Here is a 23,600-nt window from a genome sequence, read left to right on the forward strand (position 1 = left end):
AAATCCCTAAAGTACGGTGTTGAGGGAGTTTCCGGGTTGGTGAACTCCTGGAGGTGCTGGGAGAGGGCAGGGAAGCACCGCACCCCTTCCCACATATTTGTCCTACACATCTCTTCCATCTGGCTGTTTCTAAGTTGTATCCATTTATAATAAATTTGTAATTCAGTAAGTAAACTGTTTTTCCTGAGTTCTGTGAGCCACTCTAGCAAATTATCAAACCTGAGGAGAGGGTCATGGGAATCTCGGATGTATAGCCGGTCAGTCAGAAGCACAGGTAAAAACCTGGACTTTACTTTGGCGTCTGAAGAAGGAAAGCAGTCTTGTGGGACTGAGTCCTTAATCTGTGGAATCTGATGCTGCCTCTAGGTAAACAGTAGTCTTGTCTCTGGTAGTCAGAATTGAATTAAATTGTAAGACACCTAGCTGGTGGTGGAAAATTAGTCAATGGGGGGAGGGAGGGACTTATACATTTGGTGGCCAGAAATGAAGTAAGAGAGTCAAGAAAAATATAGTCAGCCCTTATCTGCAGATTCTGCATCTGTGAATTCAACCAACCTAAGATCGAAAATACCTGGGGAAAAAGATTCCAGAAAGTTCCAAAAGGCAAAACTTAAATTTGCCACAGGCTGGCAACTATTTACATAGCATTTACATTATATTTACAACTAGCTGCATAGAGTATAACCAATTGTCAAACATGAGCTGGTTATTCCTGAAAATGAGCTACAGGGGCGCCTATAAATTCCCAGCCTCATGTACTCCTATTTCCAAGGATTGATTAGAATATGCACAATTTTAAAATATTAAGTATACCTAGTTTTCAAGTAATGTTATTTGATTTGAAAATACTGAGCTAGCATATAAACCTAGACATTTAACCCTTGCCTTCTTTCCATTTTACTGATAATGTTGCGCCCTAATGTTAAAAGAATTCTAAAACTGAGAGTGAAATATAATACATACTAAACAAACAAAGAAACCCCCCCAAACAAAGAACAACTACCCATATTTAGTTTTAAAATTTTTTAAACATATATTATGTACAAGATCCTGAACCCAGGCACATGGTGATGTCCACAGATTTTTTTTTTTGTTTTTTTTAACAAAAGAGATCAGTTTAGTCTATAGCAGGGCTATCTAACAGAACTTTCTGTGATGGTGGAAATGTTAGATGGAGAGGAAAAAAAATGAAAACAAAAGAAACAGGAAAATGAAAACAAAGTACACAAACCATATTGTTTCTGGTTCCCAGATGTGTCTACAGCTCCACCAAATATTAAAATATTATTGAAATAAGTAATGTAATACCAGAGTAGCTAAAATTAAGTGGACTATCAATTGTTAAAAAGTGTCACAAAACAGCAGAACTGTGAATAAAATGTGACTATGTTACTGTAACTAGATTTAGAAAAAACTTGTATGATTTCATGTGACCTGAATAAATATTTATAACTATGAAGTGAGAACTCAAAAGATATATGGGATAAAATAAAACAGTAATTTATTTTATATAATTTAAAGCTCTACATTTGACAAATTCTCAAAGTGGGATAAATCATTTGTGAGATGCTGACACCTACTGATGAGTTGTGACATTGCAGCCCAGCTTTATAGGTTCTTGGTTCATTTATCGTCTTAGCGAAGAGACAGAAAGAGGAAATTTCAAGATTTCAGTGCAAAATACGAGTATCACTACCATGAGGAGAGTATGTACATGGAAGAGAAGGAATGGCAAAGAAGAGACATTCATGTTCCTGCCAAGCTTTCCAGTCCTTTCTAATCCTAAAGCTTCCAAAGTCCAAGTCTTCAAGCTCTTCATTGCATGATAACTCCCTTTGAAGAGTTTTTATTTGGGGATTTATGACAGACATATAAATTCCATCCTTTTCTAGTTGCAAGAGTCATCGAAATACATTTCATAAGCTCTCAGATAGACAACTACAATCCTCTCCTACATGACTTCTCTGCCTACAGCATTTCTCACCAATGATATCACTGCAGGGTTAACTTTAATAGAGTCACTCCCTGATCAAAAATATTCTTTCAGTAGCTTCAAGTTGATTGACTGCAACGTGAATTCTATTCCCACAGCTTTAGCTTTAAGACCTTCTATAAGTTAGTTTTACTTTCCAATTTATATCCAAGTACAATTAAAATAAAACTGCACCATATAAACAGTATTACTCCCAAAAAGAACAGTGCTCTGCATAATTTGTTCACAGACCACATCCTGAACTATTTTGCACTTTCCTCACACTCTCACTCAAGCTGGAATGCCCCTCTCTTTCTCCTCTGCTTATATGAGCTGCATTCTTTTTTTTTTTAAACATCTTTATTGGAGTATAGTTGCTTTACAATAGTGTGTTAGTTTCTGCTTTATAACAAAGTGAATCAGCTACACATATACATATATCCCCATATCTCCTCCCTCTTGCGTCTCCCTCCCTCCCATCCTCCCTATCCCCCCCGCCTAAGTGGTCACAAAGGACCGAACTGATCTCCCTGTGCTATGTGGCTGCATTCTTAATAATTTTACAAATGTTTACTGAGTAATCCAAGACACTTTGATATGCACTGCAGATACAGTAATAAACACAAAAGACAAGATTCTTATCCTCATGGAGTTATAGGGTTACAGAGGGAAAGAGATAATAAATAAACAATAAAAGAATGGAACTAGACATTCGCATTTTCTAAAATGTGCTATGAAAAAAATGAATAGGATAATATAATAGAAGACAACTGAGGGAAGTTATTTTAGATGGGGTCATCAAAAAAAGGCATTTGAGCTAAGAATGTGACATGTGAGCTGAGACCTAAAGGATAAAAGGGAACAGGTACTCAAACAGCCAAAGGAACAGCATTCCAGGCAGAAGGAATAGCAAATGCAAAGCCTCTAAATGGAAAGAGATTATTTTGTTTGAGGAACAGACAGGATATTATGTGGCTACATTATAGTAACGTAAGGGAAAGAGATTAAAAAGATGGCACAAGCTAGATCATGTAGGGCCTTATTTATTCTGGTAAGAAATGTGACTTTTAAAGAACAATAGAAAAACATCAAAGGATTTTAGCAGGAGAATGATATCATCTTACTTATGATTTACAACTATTATTCTATGGAAAGAATGGACTGGAGGTTACAAACAATGGAAGCAGGGAGATGAATTAGGACATCATGGGGTAGTCCAGGCAGGAGATGATGATGTCTTAGGTCAGGATAATGAGTCCAGACCAGGGAGGTGCAAGGCAGACAGACAGCTGAGTGTGTTCAAGAAACATCATAGGTAGAATCAGCGGCACTTGCTGATGCATTTGCTGTGTGGATGAGAGGAAAGAGGGATCAAGAATGACACTGAAGGTTTTGATTGAGCAGCTTGGTAGATGGTGATGCTACTTACTAATAAGTGGTATGCAGGGTGAGAAGGGTACCAACGACTCGGTCCTTGGGATATCAGACGACCAGTTAAAATTCTACCTCCTTCCTGAAATTTCCTAGGACCAAAAATCTCACAATAATCTACTCCTGCAAAGTTAACAGTAACACTCATTTTTTAGTGTCTCAAACTTTATGAATAATTCCTAGGAAATGGCTTGTAGCCATCCCAAACCTGTCAAAAATGTCTTTGGTGCATGACTTAACATTCTGCCTCTAACACCTATATAATTCACTTAGCAGGAAGCACAGGCTTAATGCACGTTATTTCCTTTTCACATGTACTTGCCTGGCATGCATTCTACATTAGAGCACAAACTTCTTGTGGGCAGATAATTGATACTTTCTGATGCCTCAGAACTTGGTAGTACTGTACTTCGTAGGAAGCAGGTTTTTGAAAGTGTCTGTTGTTGATGATGAAGAGTATAACGGCTAACAGTAGCATCACATCCTGAGAATTCTAGTAAACAGTGTCCAACCAATCAGAATGGTTCTGATATAGCTGAATGCTCAGCATTTTGAGCAATGGAAATCAAATGAATACCTTTCAATTCAGGTTTACCGGTAAACTTACTGAGAAAATCAGTTCCAAATATTCATTTTAGAGACATTTTCCTAAGTCAGTCTAGACTAAAACATACCTATGTTAGGGGTTCTCAAGCTCACAGAGAAAAGAAAAGATTCAGCATCAGTGAAACTGGCAATTATGCACAGCTTAGCAGTAGCATAGACTGAAGTCCCAAACTTGACGGCAAGTTATTAATCAATATGTTTCTGTGAAAAAAAGTTAAGACCTAGTGCTCCCATTGTATAAAACAAGGAGTATACATATACAGTATTTCTTATAGAATTGTGAACTTAGCATGGATGAAGGCAATTAAAATTTGTTATGTAATTAAATAAAACTCCCAAAGGAGAAAAGTCAGTGGGGAACTTCCTTTTTCTGCACCTCATGTGTCCTGGGCGGCGGAACTCCTAAGAGTGACACTTTGACCTCTCTCTGCCGACTCACTCACTTCCCCCCTAAAAAGGGGAAGTATCTTATCCGATTGGTGAGTCGGAAAGACGGAATAGGAAGATGCTTAGCAAAGCTTCTGCTGAGTCCTTCCTGACCACAAAAGCAGGTGAATTCTGGGCTGCTCTCTGCCATTCTCTAAGAGGCTTGCCCTTCTGGGGAAATCTGGGGCTGTTATTAGGTTGGGGCAAAATGTTAGCAAACATATCCACAGATTGAAAGCATGTTGTCCAGTTGTAAGCTGACACTCTGATCTCAATCTGAGTGACTCTGATGTCTCTCAATAGTTACAAATCCTGGGAGAATGATGCTATTTAAGGGCCCCTCTCAAACACTAACAGATAGTTTGAATTAGAACCACACAGGGTGCTGAATTTTCATTTGAGGCTACAGAGCTAAACATAAAATCCAATACCCGGGCTTCCGTGGCGGCGCAGTGGTTGAGAGTCCGCCTGCCGATGCAGGGGACGCGGGTTTGTGCCAAGGTCTGGGAAGATCCCACATGCCGCGGAGCGGCTGGGCCTGTGAGCCATGGCCGCTGAGCCTGCGCGTCCGGAGCCTGTGCTCCGCAACGGGAGAGGCCACAGAAGTGAGAGGCCGGCGTACCGCAAAAAAAAAAAAAAAAAAAAAAAAAAATCCAATACCCTTAGATCATCTAGGAACACTGCATCTAATCCCAGGAAAACAGCAACTATCTAATTATCCTCTCCCATAGTCTTCCTTAGTCACTTGTTATAACAATACCCAGCCTTATGAAAACCTGAAGGGGGAAGATGACTGGAGTAACATTTCTTCACAGGTCACTGAAATCCATCTAGTATATCTAGTATATTTGGTAAAATAAATCAAGTACAGCAAATTGTTTTTATCTTAAATATCCTTAAGAGTAAGAGAAAAGATAAATGTCTGGGAGCTGAGCAAGTTCACTTCTGTACGTCGTTCCCTAGTAATGCCATCAACATTCATCGGACTTTCCTAATGTACCTCATTGTGTTCTGCCCGCTGAAATATCTAAGGCAAATGTGAAGTACAGACAAGTGTAATACACTCCAGCATTATGTGAGTAAGACATTTCAATAAAGGTACTGAAAATAACAGCAGTGAGCCGTAAGATCAGAAAAAAGATTTTCTCATTAAAGTCTGTAACGTCCTTCTAAACGTTCATTTACTACACAGTGGTCGTGTGTATTAAACTGGAGTGAAAAACTAAACTTAGAGAAATTCAGCAGTGGACAGGTATAAATAGTGGTTTTTAAAAATGCTCCTGGGTTTTTTTAGTCCTTTTAGCTTTGTGATACATCCATAAAAATGCTCTGATGATGGTTGTTCTTATATAGCTCAGACTGGCTCTCCACTTCCAGAATAATGTACCTTAGTCTAGTTTTTAATTATAGGCAATATTTTCTCACATACACCTTTGGTTTTCTACTACCATGTTCTATGTCTGATGTTTACTGCTTTACATACATGTATAAATGTTTACCTGAATGATCCAAGAAAATTCCCTTCTTCTTGTGCAGTTAGTGAAGTAACCATTTAGAATCCCATGGGAGAGATTACAACAAAAATCAAAACAAAAATGATCAAAAATCTTAATTTAGCTATACAGTCACTTGTTTACAAACAGAAGAAATTATTGTGTGAATGTGTCTTGAAGTATTTTTCTGATACTACTTACCTTACATTTGTTAGAATGAGAGACTTGATTTTAAATATACAAAAAGAAAAACTTTACACCTAAGAAAATAAAGTAGCACTGCTTTAAACTATCAGAAAAATGTTCTATAAACCAGGAGATCTACAAAAGTAATACTATGACTTGAGTCATTTTCTTTCTTAAAATAAGGAGAACCCATCACTTCCTCCCACATACAAGCACAAGGAATAAGGCATTGAGGCTAGGCTAAAAGTAGTGCTCCTGGTTGTGTTATGTTTTTTAAAATTTACTTTATCTAGGCTTCCCTGGTGGCGCAGTGGTTGAGAATCCACCTGCCAGTGCAGGGGACATGGGTTCGAGCCCCAGTCCAGGAAGATCCCACATGCCACAGATCAACTAAGCCTGTGTGCCACAACTACTGAGCCTGCGCTCTAGAGCCTGTGAGCCACAACTACTGAGCCCACGCACCACAACTACTGAAGCCCATCAGCCCTAGAGCCCATGTGCCACAACTACTGAGTCCGTGAGCCACGACTACTGAGCCGGCGCTCTAGAGCCCGTGAGCCACAACTACTGAGCCTGCATGCCACAACTACTGAAGCCCATGCGCCTAGAGCCCACACTCTTCAACAAGAGAAGCCCCCGCAATGAGAGGCCCAAGTACCACAATGAAGAGTAGCCCCCACTCACCGCAACTAGAGAAAACCCACAAGCAGCAATGAAGACCCAACGCAGCCAAAAATAAATAAAATAAAATAAATAAATTTATTAAAAAAACTTGCTTTATCTTTATATAAGTATTAGAAATAACCATTTAAAAAACTGATCACTTATCAAAATAAATAAAATTGTGCATTTGTGGTTTACAAATAGTAGGAAACCGGTCATCTAGAAAAGGTATATTTTTCAATGAAGGATTTTAAGTGTGTATTTTTTATGAGAGGACCAGAATGATAAATTGCTAAAATGATATTCCACAATAATTCTTTAATTTAATTTGGAGCAAACAGAGAAACTCCAAAGATCATATCTGAAACTTCCAATTCTTTGTGATTGTGCTGAAACACTGTCAAAAGTGCCCAAGAAAAAAAACTGGACTATGGTTTTGAAAGTCAGGCCAAGGCTAAGGACTATCACAAACATTAAATTCTATCAAATTTTAAAAGTTTCCCATTTTGTGTTTTCAGAACCAGTCAGATCTATATAGTGATTCAATTTTACGCTCAAACATCTATCCATGTACTTCCAAGCATCACTGGAATTTTTATGCCAATCAACGGTTTTCTTGCAACATTAATCCAAGATATGAAACAAGAGGGAAGCAAAATCCTTTTCCTACGTTTCTTCGTTGGTTTCGACTGATTTAAATAATATTTAAAAATAACTTCCTAAATCTCTGCTTGTAGATGCCAGCAATCTGCTCAGTCCATTCTGGCTGCCCTCGACCAAATGGGCAAAAGAGAAGCGTACACAGAAAACGTTTATACACGTCTTATCTATGAGTACAGTAAAGTCCGAGGTGGTCATACAGGCTGATCACGTCACCCAAAAGTTCATAGTTGGAGTCCTAACTCCCATTACCTTAGAATAGGACCATACTTGGAGGTTCGGGCTTTAAAAAGGTGAGTGAATTAAAACACGGTCGCCAGGGTGGGCCCTAATCCAATATGACTGGTATCTTTTATACGAAGAGGAGATTTGGAGACAGACACGTGTACAGAGGGAAGGCCATGAAAAGACGCGAGGGAGAAGACGGCCATCTACAAGCAAGGAGAGAGGTCTGGAAGAGATCTTTCCCTCACAGCCCTCAGGAAGAAACAACTTCCCGAACACCGTGATCTCTGGACATCTCGCGTCCAGAACTCTGAAAAAATTAATTTCTGTTGTTTACCAGTCTGTGGTACTTTGTTATGACAGCCCAAGAAAACTAATGCAGGTGGTATCGTGTCAATCCTTAGTATTTTACCACAGAGTATAATGCAGCTCGTGGCACGTTCTCAGGAGGTGTGGTTATCTGACTAAAACGGTACAAGTGAGGCCAGGCTTTTCTCCAAATAATCCTCTCTCTGGTGCCTAATCCCTGACCCAGAGGAACACCGCTCAGCACCCATCCCTCAGCTGCGTGGAATCACTGGCCGCCGTGGCAGAGGTCTACCTGGGGCAGGCCCTTCATCTACTCCTCAAATTCCTGGAGTAGATGGAGTAGGTCCCAAGTTGTGTGAGATTTTCTTTTCTCCCTAAAATATAGGCACAGCAGACATATTCAGTATGCTCTTTCCAGAAAGTATCCCTGGCAAGAATCAGCAGGATGGTATGCAACCGTGTGAATCTCGTTTTACTTTCAGGAAACTTCAGAGGTTGAGGAGAGCTGACTCTTGCCAACAGACCTCAGAGGGAACTGTGCTTGATCTCAACTGTGAGATACATTCCCAGACCCTGACACACCCCTTAGGACCGCAAAATGTAAAAATCTCTTCTACTCTAATTTTTACATGATTCTAGATAGAGCTGAAGAAATAACTTCATCGCACATCAGTGAGTTACTATATTTTCCAATTTATTAACTCTGCTTTAATAATAGAGTACTCTGGCTTAAAAAATGAGAGAAAGAAATACTCTTATGAAAACCTGAGAACGCAGTATTCTTCGCAAGCTCTTGTAATGAGATCTTGCAAGCTATTTTTAAAAACAGATTAAATTCAATGTTGAACAGGTAGTTTACTAAGGAAGAGAAGATCCCACAGCACTGTGAACAAATAGGTTCCCCTTAAAATGAGTCTCCTGCTGTGTCTGGCATACTGGCTTAACACACAGATAACTCTTTGGTAATAGGCCTTAAGATCAGGTATCTGTATGGAGGCTTTTCATTCTTATGATTAAAAAATGTTTTATTCAGTATGGAGGTTCCTCAAAAAACTAAAATAGAGTTGCCATAAGATCCGGCAATCCCACTCCTGGGTATATATCTGGAGAAAACCGTAATTCAAAAAGATACATGCACCCCAATGTTCATAGCAACACTGTTCACAATAGCTAAGACATGAAAACAACCTAAATGGCCCTTGACAGATGAATGGATAAAGAAGATGTGGTACATATATATTGGGTTGGCCAAGAAGCCCGCTCAGGTTTTTCTGTAACATCTTACGAAAAATCCGAATGAACTTTTTGGCCAACCCAAGACAATGGAATTCTACTCAGCCATAACAAAGAATGAAATCATGCCATTTGCAGCAACATGGATGGACCCAGAGATGATCATACTAAGTGAAGTCAGTCAGAAAGAGAAAGACAAATGTCATATGATATCACTTATATACGGAATCTAAAATATGACACAAATAAACTTATCTACGAAACAGAAACAAACTCACAGACATAGAGAACAGACTTGTGGTTGCCAAGGGGGAGGGGGTGGTAGGGGAGGGATCGAGTGGGAGTTTGGGGTGAGCAGATGCAAACTATTATATATAGAATGGATAAACAACAAGGTTCTACTGTATAACACAGGGAACTATATTCAATATCCTGTGACAAACTATAATGGAAAAGAATATGAAAAAGAATATATATATATATAACTGAATCACTTTGCTGTACAGCAGAAATTAACACAACATTGTAAATCAACTATACTCCAATAAAAATTTTAAAAATGTTTTATTAATTGAGGAATAAATGAAACAACTTAAAATGGACTGAATTACTGATCCCCAGAGTTAACAGTACAATACGTCAGAAACTATCATGCATAATAAAAATGAGCCTAAAAGCTGCATGGTGCATGCACACTGCTTTCCACTCGTTACTTAGAGCGTGGTCGAGGCCACCCAGGTCCAGGAAAAACTTAATCAACAGTCATTAGATAAGGCCCTAGGGTGGAAGTTGTGCTCACTGTATCTTCCATCACAGCCTTGTCAATTACCTTCTCATGCAAAGGTATGATTAGAAATTAAGACCATTAGTGAACATCTTGAATACGATATTTGTAGCCCAGTTCATGATCATGATCTGGTTCTCAAGTTCATAGTTTCAGACAAAGAAGGTGTAGTTACCAACCTTGGGACTCAGTCAAATGCCTGGGGGATTTGAGTTTCAATGTCTTCCTGAGGGGCTTTCAAGGGCTGAAGTGAAAGACTACTTTTCGCAAAACTAATGCGGAAGTGTTATTCCAATGGCAATACATTTAGTTAAGTAAAGGAAAAGGAGGGAGAATTTAAATGTTAAAAAAAAAAAAAAAGCATGTAAGTTACTGAATTAGAACTTTTAGCCCTTGATTTTAAAGTAGAAATTTTTCATAAGAAAACCCTTTTTTTTGTTGTTATATTGTGACACAATTATTTAAAGATGGTGCATATAAAGAAGAAAAGAATCCAAAAAGAACAACTTAGATGTCAGTCAAGATTTCAAAGATTAATATTTATGAAAACAATTGGCAAACAACAGTCTATGATCCAAGAGCAAAAAATGTTACAGCAGATGTCTTGTCAAAAGGCTACAGACTACGAGAAGTAGCGAGCTCTTTTCCATATGTTTTCTCAGCCTGAGAAAAGATATCCTCAGCCATTTCAATTCTGGAGAACACGGAGTGCCTGTGTATATAGTGAAGTAGAAGCTTTTCTGTCAGGGAACTTTGAGCCAAGAATTCTGGTTTCACTTGGAAAGACGTGGCATATACAGTTAGGTGGAGCATGAATAGAAAATCAGGCAAACGACTTAAATAATCTAAATTACTCAATCTGTCAAGAAGCAGAAATTGCAGAAGAAACTGGAGTGGTCATCGGTTGTTTTGGCCTTCCTGGCACCCTTCCCCTACCTTTTGGCAACAGGACTCCAATTCTCTCCTGGGGAACCACTCTCCAGTCTTCCATGCTGTTTTGTGAGGACTGCTTGTTAGCGGCCCGCCTTAAACAGCTGCTCAACAGTTGGGCTTGTGACTCTGAAATCTTGGGTTAACAGGCAGAGGAAGGGAGCAAGCTGGGCAATTGGGAAATTAGAAGGGTCAGTGGTTCTGATTAAGTCAAAGGACAGTCATAATGGGTGTAGTTAAATAAGCAAGCTGAATGGGAGAGAGGAAAGGGCAGCCAACAGGATGTCTGAATTCATTATTGTGGGGAAGAAGCCGTTCCTGGTGATAAAAACTTCCAAAATGTTGCCAAAGAAGTCAGTGATGGGTGTGGAGGGGAGAAGGTCAGTGCAAATGCAGGGGTCAAGGGCCTGAGAGGCCAGCGTGTTGGATGCACGGCCCACGTGGACTGAAGCTGCCCCGGTGACGGCAGGTCTGGGGGTGGGGACACAGAATGGGAGCCAGGTTCCAAAGTCTCAGAGAGCTGAGAGGGAGGGACTGGAATGCTGGCAGAGCCAGGGTGATCGTCAGAGGGCCTCAGATTTTAAAAGACAGCAGAGGAATTGGTCTAGAAATAACCAGGAGAAAAGAGCATGAAGACAAAGCCTCTTCGCACATTGGGTATGAGAGAAAAGCTCTAATCCACAGAGCTGCTGACAAAGAGGGGTGGCCTCAGGGAGAGTGACTCTTCATTTAAAGTAAGAAAGTGGGGGATGGACTGGGAGTTTGGGGTTAGCAGATGCAAACTATTATATAGAGAATGGATAAACAACACGGTCCTACTGTAGACCACAGGGAACTATCTTCAATATCCTGGGATAAACCATAATGGAAAAGAATATAAAATAGAATGTATGTATATATATATATATATATATATATATATATATATATATATATATATATATATATAACAGAATCACTTTGCTGAACAGCAGAAATTAACACAACATTGTAAATCAACTATACATCAATCAATCAATCAATCAATAAAATAATTTTAAGAAAAGAAGGTGGAGGGAACACATAGAGGAGAAGATAATGACATAGGAACACCTTCTGAGAGGGACAGAGTGGAGAGGAAGAGCCTGGGAGACCGAGGAGGAGAGAAACAGCAAGGTCAGGGCAAGGAGACGGGCAATGCCATGGAGACAGCAGGGGCTGTCTCACCAGGACTGGCTCAGCGTTTACACTTTGTGTCCTGAATGGCAAAAGCGTATGGAATTGACAGCTCTCTTTCAAGAGAGCGGGCAATTGGCCAACAGCCAGAGGTCTCATCTAACTCTGCCAAGGGGACAGGGAATCTCAGCCGACTCTACATATGGTGCAGCCCACTTGTTGAATGAATAAACGACTGCATGCACCATGGTGGAAGACGATGAGGAGCCTAAAGAAAGCATCCTTCTCAAAGGTGCGCCCAAGTGTGAGATTACTGCTGGTTACCACATCCCTTCTGGCAAGCACATCTCGGGTTACTATATGAACATACTCTGGCATTTTCAGAGAAAGGGAAATTGACTCGATACCTGGGATGGAAATTTACAAGTACACGTCCTCTGAGTTAGAATCATCAATATTATTCCATCTATCCGATATTAATTACAAGCATTCGATTTGATTTTAACTGTCACATGCCCTCACTTAGATTTTTTTGTGCCACCAACTCATTAAACCAAGCTGCCAGGATGTGTTCATTAACACATCATGTCTGTTTTCCCTACTCTGTGGCGGCAGAGCTAGTATAGTCTGTAATTTGAGTTTTAATTAAAAACTCAGCCAAAGGCTAAGAACAACTGAGAAAAGATAAACCTCACATCGCACTGAGCAATCTGCAAATATTCAAAATGTTGTATGCTGTTCTGGTGTAAGTAACCAAGATTTATCCAAAAATGCTTGAGAGTTTCAAGTACCAGATGGAATGTGCAAAAACCGAGCCTACCCTGAAGAAATCGGCAAATAGTAGCCGTTCAAAATCATTAAACACAAGAAGAAATATCTTAAGGTTGTTTGTGTTACTTGAAACAAGAAAATAGTTTTCCTCTGACAGCTATGAGTGACGTTCTTGTGGCTTTGTAAGTTGATACCAGACTAGAATGAAAGGCAGCCTCCCGCAGTGATTGCAAACATGGGCTCTGGAGCCAGAAGGCCTGAGTTTTCATCCTAGCTCCACCATTTTTTTGCTGTGTGACCTTGGACAAGTTCCGTAACCTTTCTGTGCTGCAGTTTCCTCAGTGTGTTGTTACGGAGGTTAAATGAATTAACACTGTAAAGCATTTATACGAGCACCTGGCTTTTACTATACAGTAAACACCACAGAAGTTATAGCTATTGCTATTATTTAGAGTATGTACCTAAAAAAGAATGAGAATACATTTCCTTTTTAAATTTCTTTTTCAAGATTGTTTGAACCTTCAGGTTTCTAGAGGTAGTAAAAGAACTGAAAGTCTGAAAGAGGTGGTTTCACAAGGTGAAATCAAATTTAAATGATCATTTACAGAGTAGATCATAGACAGAGTAGAATCAGAACACCTTGATTCATCCCTAGCTCTGCCACTTATGAATCATATGATTGTTACCAGATCATTCCACACTCTGGGCCTCAGTTTTCTTATCTATAAAATGGAGATTAAAAAATATTTTCCTCCCTCAGAGAGTTATTGTGAGGCTCCAAATGCCCACAGACACATTGTTACTTTGCAAATGGCTTCTTTAGAGACGCACCATCAACAATAGTTAAGCAACAGCAAGGACAATAATGGGGTTTTAGTGCCTCATGTACTAGGTCGGGTATCTCCTCTGTGAGCACCTGTTCAAATACTAGTCCAGAGATGAAGGTATCAGACGGAAAAAGTAAAATGTCTCAGGCCCAATCTGCTTCAAGCCTTTACATCCCTCTTCCTCGTTACGGTGGTAACAGCAGAACGGTTCCAAACACCAATCTGTCCCGTGGCAGGAGATCCTAGTGCTGCTTGAGATCAACAGTTAGTGGCCTCTACGGCTACTTACACTAGTTAGCGTGACAAACTCAGTGACCAGTTCAGCAGGGGCTCTGCAGAGCCCCAGTTGCTCTCAGGTTCTCCTGGCTACACAGTGGGCTCTTCCCCCTTCTAGTGTGGCCTAACTTCCTTGCTTGTTCTTCCCAGTCGCTTCTCGGGGAGCGGGGCCCTTCCTGGGAGAGAAGCCCAGTGGCCGGAGCCTTCCTCCCATTTGCTTGCCTCCAGATCCAGTCATCCTCCCTTTGCCACAGCTACCCTGAGCTGAGCACCCACGTTACTATGTCTGGGGATTCCCCAGTTCTTTCCCTTCCAAGCCAGAGAGCAAGCAGACACCACACAGCCCATCAGACAAAGCATTTGCTGCAAGATAATCCCCTTCCCCAGTGCTCAATGCTGTATGTAGCTCTCCCTGCAGCTGGCCCAACTCTGCAGGCGTGCCAAGTACCAAGAAACCTACCACGTCCTGGGTTACAAAGAGATGCAAAGTAGAACTGAAGTGATACTTCTAGAACCCGCTTCTTGGATATGACTAGTGAAGGGCAATGTGCTGTACTAGCAGACAGTCACTAACATTTATTGCTACTATGTATAAATTAGTCAGTCCACAAACACTTATTGAGCAATGATTGTGTGCAGGGCACAGTGCCAGCCATGGGGAACACTGCAGCGAATAAGATTGCCCACCTCTGCCCTCAATAGTACAACACGTATGGCGTGTGGAGTGGGGCTGGAGAGAAAATACAGAACTAGACCTTTACAGAATCTCAGCTCTGAAAGGCCGCCTGTGCATTTCTGCAGCGCATGTATCAGACCCATCCTCAAGGAGTTTCTAATTTATTTAAAATAACAACACACACCAAAGAAATCCTTCAGAAGGCAGGACAATAAAAGGTCTTGTTAGTGTACTAACAAGACAGACATGATTTTGTAAGTGCTGAAATGATTACAAACTAGAATAATATGGAGTTAAAAGAAACTGATCATGAATGCATCCTGAAAAAGAGTTTAGGTTAGATTTAGGTAGAAATAACTAACACGATAGTTTAGTAATATATTAATTTTAGTGTCTTTTCTTTTATTCTTTTCTTATACTTTTTTTTACTTTTTATATTATCCATGTTTATTTTTTAATCACAATACCATTTTTCACCTACAGTCATTAACTACCAAGTGTCTTACTGGAGGCAATAAATAGTTGGCTAATTTTTGAGTATTCATAATATTTTCAACATGATCTTTTAGTCACTGATCTCTACAGAATCAAAGCATATCTCAAAAATCATTGAGGCAGTGATGTTATTATGTCAGATTTTTAAGTGGGAGAGTAAAGGCAAGACGTAATTAAGAACTTCATAATTTTTGTAATAATGAGGTTACAATGGCTTTAGTAAATCTGATAAACGTATCACTTTGAATGGCCTAACAAGCGACCAAGCCAGCTCAGCAACTAAAGAGTAAATTTCTAAACGTAATTATTTCCTTTGTGCCCACCTGAATGGTCAAAGTCTTTTTGCCCAGATAAAAATATAAAATAAAAATTCCAAAGTGGAAGAGTATACCAATTATATTTCTAAAACAGATCTCTTACTGTAAGGAGACATCAACATAATTTCACATTTAGTTACCTAGTTAAAACACAATACACACATATACGCACACACTCACGCATTCACAATACAGGAATGGTAGTACAAAAGGTTTGCAACAGCACTTATTGTATCTAGTTTAAAAAAAAACACATTAGAACATACGGGAAAAACTGTACTCACCTCTAAAATGTATCTTTTAAAAAATTCTACAAAATGCAGCTGATGCTAAAACTGAAATTAATTTTCCCTTAGCAAAACAGTTATTATCAAATTCTTAAGCCACAGTGCACTCTGTACAACAATTCTACTTAAATCTGTTTATCTGCCTCCTAAAAAGTGAAATGAGTGCATGCACAGAAGGTGAATGATTCCGCACAGACTCTTACAATAAGAGGAGCTTGATACAATTTACAAATTTGCAAGAATGTGATTACTGTCGGGACTGAGAAGTCTGCGTATTTGATGAAGGAGTTAAGTTCCTTGGTATATATCTGACATTCTTTTTGCTGCTCCTCAAAATCAGAAATAAAAGATTAACTACAGTGATTTTTTTCCCGCTGAGGAAAACAATAAAATCTAGTTAACTCAGCTGACAGTAAGTTTTTGAGTTAAAAGATGGAAGATATTTAAAAAATAACTCAAGGCATCATTTCTTAAAGATCTTTATTCCATATCAATCCACATACCAACTTTCAAATCAAGAAGCCTCTGTCTGCCTGCACTGTTCAACGTGTAAATATCACCTACCCCACCTGGGCATTCATAAAGATCACAGCTCTCAATCAGATGCTATGCTGTTTGCTGAATGCCACATTTCCACAAGGGGCTATCTACCATGTCATCTTATAAAGCATTGTTTAGAACTTTTATATATAATATTCAGGCTACTAGCAACTCAGACCATGATCACAGGGTGGGTCTTGGGGAGCTCGGATATTGATCTGTAGGTCTGTAAAAATAAATCTTAAAAATCTGCACAGCTCTTGCATCATGTTGTTCCCTCACAGCTCAGTCTAAAATCTTCAAGCCTTTCCTTAGCAGCTCACTGAATAAATGGCTTAGGCTTTCCAGTACTCACGCATACAAATTTTATCAAGAACAAAACTAAAGAATTTTTCATTTTATTTAGTTGAATATCTGAGAAAACAGAAGAGGTGTGATTTTAAGTCGTATCATCTGTTTGGCTCTAACATGCGAGTTAAGACCTCAGGAGCCAAAATGTTTGGGTGGGATACCAGCTCTCTTCACCCACTAGATGTGTGACCTCAAACTCTATACCTCAGTTTCTTCATCAGTAAAAGAGAGATATAATACTACCTATGACAAAGAGTTAAAGATTAAATAATATAAAGAGGAAGAGTATCTAATTTTCAGGAAGCTCCCAATAAATGCTAGCTATCATTACTTTATAAACACCAGAGCACAAAACTACACGGGAGTAGAGGTGATTTCTAGATCCCTTTGCAATAACATTCCAAGGATATATGGCTCTTCAAACCTGAACATTTTAAGAATATTGAACTTGACTAAACATCTTTTTCATCCTGTAGATTACATGTATTGTCAGTGTAACTTACGAGTAGACAGGAATATATTCACAGGGGAAATTATGATTGGCATTCTAAATAGGTCAACTTCTTTGACTGCAATGTAAGGAAAGAGACCGTAAATCACCAGTTCCACAGGCTACCAGGGAATATTTTCAGTACTCATTATCTTTTCGAATTCTACAGCACAGAAACTACGAATTTTATATATTCAGGATCATATCTTATAGACATCTTTAATATTTATGATTTATATATTTCTCCCTTTTTATGAGAGGGAATAGTTTGTAATGCTCTATAAATCTTAATAGAATTATATACTGAAGAGTGTAAGGTGAAGAAAACTGACCCCCTCCCCCCCAAAAAAATCCTTAAAACCAAACCAATCCATTGAACCAAGTCCTTCCTATTTCCTGCTCCACCTTCCACCAGCCCACCTCTATCCAATCCACTCAGCTCCTTCTATCTCCTGACCACCTCAGGTGAACCCTTACTCAGATCTGGACCTAAAATACCTCGAAGTACACAAACCTAAGGTGTGATGCTATAATTAAGCCACACTGTTGAGCAGCACACGCGTCCTAACAGGTCTTTCTATTTTGTGGTAGAGAGTCACAGAAATAAGAGTAAAACAGCATGGCGCTGAGGATGGAGAACATTAGAAATCATACTGCCTTAAAGCCATTTTAAAAACATTCCTTCTCTTCTCTTTCCCCGCCCACATTTTCCAACATACATATTTTTTTTTAAATGCAAATAAACGTGCCTGCTGTTGTTACCTTAAAGGAGCCTGTCAAACAGAACCCATCCCAAAGGAACACTGAGCGTCCAAGGTAGAGTTATATATATCCTTTGTAACTTTTTGCTTTTCTACCAGAATCGCCTAAACAAACAAAACTTTATAAAATTTTTATAAAACTTAGCTAACTTTCCCCCTTCGGGACTTTCAGTATACAATTTTCATGTTTTAACCTTCAATAAAAATAAGTACTGTAACTTATAACAAACAGTACAGAGGTGATCACTGGATTTCACACAGACATGCCTAATAGAAAATTCAATTTTCATTTACTTATACTACTCTTAGCAATCTTCAAGATATTGCCACCCACATCTTCTCTCTCATCCTTTTGGTGCAAAGGAACACGAAAGCAAGGAAGAATATTAAGTAAAATTAATTTAGGAATTGTAATCAAAGGGATTACAAATTGTAAATGTTTTTAAGGTAGACTAAATACCAGATAAAACGTAGTTACATAATGATTTTCCTTAATATATCATACATAGAAGGCTAATAAAATCAGAAAACTCGGTCTCAAAGTCGCAAATTGCTTTAAGGATATGTTTCAACCATGAAGCAAACTTGCTTCATTGCTCTATTTTTAAATTTGCACCAGCTATACACAGACACACACACATATACACACACACAACTTCCAGTATCAGAGACCAAATTAACAAAAATGAAAATGGAGATTTTCTTTTAAGGTAAGATTTTAAATTTAAATAAGTGAAGTCTCAAATGTAGTATTTGGACAGCTTGTGTGAAAAACCCTGGTGTGAGTTTTCTGTTTTAATTCTGAGATATCTCTTGGGAATGCTTCGATACACAGACAGAAGAAATCCAGTTGATTAAGCGTTAGACAACCAGGTATTAGGTAATGTATGTAACAATGCAATTCAGTTCTCTTGAGTCCCTCCACATTACAAACCTGGAGATAACACTGCCTGCTCTGTATACTTCCTAGAACTGTTGAAAGGTAGCAAAATATTTTAAAATACTTTGAAAACAGCAAAGTGCTATACATTCAAAGCATTTTTGTCATATTCATTCACATGTAAACTGCCCTACATTTTAATCAGCCACAGGTAAGCTCTCCATCTACATTCTACATGCCATTTCTCAGTGTCAGTAAAAGGATCATTGTGATAGACTGGAGAATGGCCCTCCCCAAAGATGTCTATGCCCTAACCAACCAGAACCTGAGAATGTTACCTTACACAGCAAGTGAATTTTGCAGATGTGATTCAGTTAAGGATCTTTCGATGGGGAGGTTATACTGAATTATCTAGGTGGTTCCTATGTAATCACAAGTGTCCTCGTAAGAGGGAGCCAGGAGGGTCAGAGTAAGAGAAGGGGATGTGACAATGGAGACTGTGTGTGTGTGTGTGTGTGTGTGAGAGAGAGAGAGAGAGAGAGAGCGCGGGGAGAGGGGGAGTTGAAGATACTACTGCTGCTGGCTTTGAAGATGGAGGGAGAAGCCATGAGCCAAGGAGCACAGGAGGCCTCTAGAAGCTAAAAAAGGCAAAGAAACGAATTTTCTCCTAGAGTCTCCAGAAAGAACGCAATCGACACCTTGATTTTAAACTTCAACCTCCAAAGCCATAAGATAATAAACATGTGGGTTGCAAACCATTAACTTTCTGATAAATAGGAAACTAATATGATCATGAAAGCACAACCACCTGTTATCCCAGGACTGATATTCACAATTTTTTTCTGAGAATACACGATAAGTTGTAAAATAATAGCTTTGACCAGTTTCTGAATCTGTTTCCCAAACCCATTTCCCCCAGACTGGCGAGTCCTTTAGATCCCCTCCACTGGCACGGATAACGGAACACCAGCTGTGTAAGACGGGCCAACTGACAACATGTAGAGATCGTCCAGGCCTGTCTCTTTCCCAGCATAGGTATTTGAATCATTCTGGATCTAATATGCTTTTTAAAAAAATTTCTTGGGGGGGAAAAACGTCTTCTCCTTCCACTAGTAGAAATGCTTCTCATTCTAAAACATTTAGAATGAAAAAGTTGTCTAAGATGTAGAATTCTTTCAGCTAAAAATTTTTTTCTTACTCTGTCTTTAGTAAACATGGAAATTAAGAAATGATACTTATAAGTCTCTTTCAGGTTTTTCTTTCTAAGTTAATGACTACACTTCCATATTCTTTAATATTTTCTTAGAGGTTTTCTAAACCTTTATCTATTTTGGATATTATATTCTGCTATGTTCCGCCTGCCTATGACTTAAAATCTGGACCTCTAAACATGCTGGACAAAATATATTAACCTTTCTTAATAGTGATATACACCATTTGTAAAAGTTGGCTGTGATCTAATAAATAAGATTAGGCAGAGAGGAAGGAGTTCCAATTTAAGCCCTGGTTCTGACACTGCCGTGTGACCTTGAGCAAATCACATAACCTCTCTGGTCTCAGTGACGTCATCTATAAAACAAGGAACTTGAACTAAAGATGCAGTGTCTTAAAAGAGAGGTACAAAGTATTTTGCTAATTCTATTGAGAAAGTAGTCACCTCTGGCAAAAACAATTGATAAGTGCTCCTCATTAGCTCCTTCACAAAGATAACACTAGGGATACTGAGGCTTGTTTGGACTTTAACAATCCTGATTCCGGATGTAGCAAGCCTCAGTAGAGGGAAAGCCTGAGGGACACTGCAGGCACACTGAGTGGCACAGATTTTGAGAGGTTAATGGATGAGGAAGGGTGGGGGGAAGCATAGGGGGCACCATGGAGAGCCTGGAACACCAAGGCAGTGCAGAGCCCCTGAAGGTTCCTGAAAGGCTCTCGTGATCTCTGCAGATTGTGACCGGAGTCCACTAGCATGTGAAATGTACCCCGTGGTGGCCCTTAGCAAGCCGTGCCATTCGCCACCTTCTCCCCAGTGCCCAGGCACAAGAACCGGCACTTAATAGTTGCTCACAGTGTGTGTGAGCTGAGTGAATGAGCCCCAATAGCCCTTCTCGTCTGACCCTTTCCCTGAGGACCGTGTCCTAAGGGTGCCATGCATATTATGCGTGATGGGAATGGTGTCCTTGGAGTTATGAAAACAGCAGCCCTGCCTCCCTTCAGGAGGTCTCAGGGAGCTGGGCTATTGGAGTTTTCTAGACAAGAGGAAATGAAAGCCTGAACTAGTGACAGCCCTGGGAATGGAAAGGAGAAACAGTTGCCAGCATGATTTATTTTAGGGTGGTTTGGGAGATTTGCTGAAATACTCTTGACTAGTCAGAGTAAAATGTTACTTGATTTCTTCCCTATTTTCCTTTAGAGAAATTCAATAATAATCTATTATATAAAATTGGAAGGCTTATTATGTATCTCCTGATAAGCACAAGTTACTTATCATAAACCTCACTCTTCTGTCAAAAATTTATATGATCCCATTTTTCTACCTTTAGGATCTAGTACGTCAGCCAAAATCAAACAATCTACAGCAATATTTTGAGGAACCAAAGAAAAACAACAAAAAGTCCCAAGGAACTCTATGTACCATTTTTTTAAAGGATACCATATACTCAAACTTATAAGCATATTTCTTGAGTTCTATGTCACAGAAACGTTTGCTAAAACTGCACTGACCACCTCACCTGTATTTTGATGTTTCTCAAATATAGATTAAATGAACTAACACAAAGCTGAAGTCATTTTGATTACTGAAGAAACATCTGATTCAGATGCTGTATTTTAAAGCTATGCCCCTTCTATTAATATCCAAGATTCCACTGTATTTCTTTTCTACAAGAATACTTTTTTAAAAAAACCCCTACCACTACAATCTTTTTGGAATTAGATAGCATATACATAAATGAATAAATAAAAATAAAATCCTTCCAATTTTAAACACAGCAGATGATTAGTATTTACAGAAACAGACCAAAAAAATTATTAAGGAGCATGGTACAAATTATGTTTGATACCTAGCATAAAAGTAAAGGGTAAAGGTAGCTAGCTAAAAAAACCTACACTAGATATATATTTTATATTTAAGTGTATCATCTTGGGTATTAAACATGCTGCTAGCTATCTCTTAATGAGCAACTGAGCTGTCATTTTTAATAACAGACTGACAATTATTATCTATAAGTTGATATTCCCTGAAAAGTCATCTGTGCAATACTTACATTAATACAGTTAAGAATAGAAACTTACAGTTGCATTTATTTTAAAAAGTATTATTTTATAATACTTGGCATAATATTATAGAAAATGACATGAACATATATTTACAATGAAAAATCAACATATTCCAAAATGCAGAGACCATTTCAATACGCAGCAGAACTTTATACAGAATCTTAATAACGCATCTCAGTCGCTCATTGTTAAAAAAATTTACTTGGTCTGTTGATGTTATATGAGGAAAATATACATAATCAAGATAAAATATGATAAAAAATAAACCAAATACTTGGGCCATTCTAATCTTAGTTCCTTCTCAAATCAAAGCAGACATGAGAGTTGAATAGCATAAAAATTCAAATTATCTAATTCATCTAAGTACACGACACCATTAATACGTAATGCAAGGAATTATATAATAGCCTATTGTAATTCATTCATTATAATATTCTAGAAATTCTATTTTATTTTCAAATACTAAGAAAAAATTTTAAATACCTCTTCCACAAAGCTGTCTTTCTTCTCTAGCATTTCTCGTAAAGTTTGAAGAATTTTAATGCACAATTTTTCTTCTTTCTCCATCAGTTTCTTTGTATGATTGATCAACCTTAAAAGAAAACATTAAACTTTAATAGGACAGTGGTTTCTCTTCAAGCTATATACTAACATCATATGCTAGAGGAAAAAAAATCACACTATTATTTGAGAGTATAAAGTAAGCCAGATACATGTTGTCGAAGTTTTAAAATTATACTCCAGCTTATAAGCTTTGTATTATACAACCTTTGTTTTACAGTCAGTTTATCCCAGTGCACATGAATATCTGCAGTATATTACATTTTATTATATTATGTCATACTATATTATTTTCTATGTACTATATCACATTAACTGTATAGTAGAGTAGCAGTATACAACTTTGGAACCTTAGCATTAATGGGCTGCTTTCCAGTTTCCATTAATAATAATTGCTGTGTTTCACTGCTAGGGCTTGGTAGAAACAGGCAGTTTTTGTGATTAGAATAAAAAAAAAAAAAAAGGAACATCAACACAGTCTACCCATTTACTATTTTTGCTATAATTTGGGCAAAGACTCTAATTAATTTTACAGTGGTGACTTCTGCACTGGTGCTCTGTCAAGAGAAAAGTTTGCAGATCACAGTTCTATAACTCTCCAAAAATTCAGAATCAAGTAAGACGTTCAGAATCCGAATTTACAGCTTAGCACATATAGCTCATGTTGTTAAAAAGCTGGTTCTCAAAATGACCCTGTGAGATGTGTCCTCCTAGAAAAACAAAACGATGTAGAATACAACGGAATGATCTGATTTCAGTGACATAACAGGAGTCCTGAGGGACAGAGCCCTGAGGAAAAGTGAGCTTTCGCTAGATAATGTCCAGGAGTGCTTATCAGCTCTCAGGGTGAAGTATGAGGACCTCCCCTGGATTTTCTCCATTCATCCTCACAGCAAGCTAATGTAATAGTTTCTATTATCAGGCTAATTTTGCTCATGAGAAAACAGAGCCCCAAAGAGAGAAAGTAACTTGCCTCTGGTTACACAGTTGTTCAGTGGTGGGATCTGGAAATAGACCCC

General features: G+C 38.6%; 1 protein-coding gene across 4 annotated transcripts in view; it reads right to left on the minus strand.

Moving 5' to 3' along the window:
- ITPR2 (inositol 1,4,5-trisphosphate receptor type 2) overlaps nucleotides 1-23,600 on the minus strand; it is a 533,444-nt gene that overhangs the window by 201,334 nt on the left and 308,510 nt on the right. For all 4 annotated transcript variants that reach the window (XM_067695972.1, XM_067695968.1, XM_067695971.1 and 1 more), the window contains one exon: nucleotides 22,504-22,612. In XM_067695972.1, the coding sequence (XP_067552073.1) occupies nucleotides 22,504-22,612 (109 nt within the window). The remainder of the gene's footprint in view (nucleotides 1-22,503; nucleotides 22,613-23,600) is intronic.

This window comes from Pseudorca crassidens, chromosome 11, assembly GCF_039906515.1.
Source record: "Pseudorca crassidens isolate mPseCra1 chromosome 11, mPseCra1.hap1, whole genome shotgun sequence".
NCBI lineage: Eukaryota > Metazoa > Chordata > Mammalia > Artiodactyla > Delphinidae > Pseudorca > Pseudorca crassidens.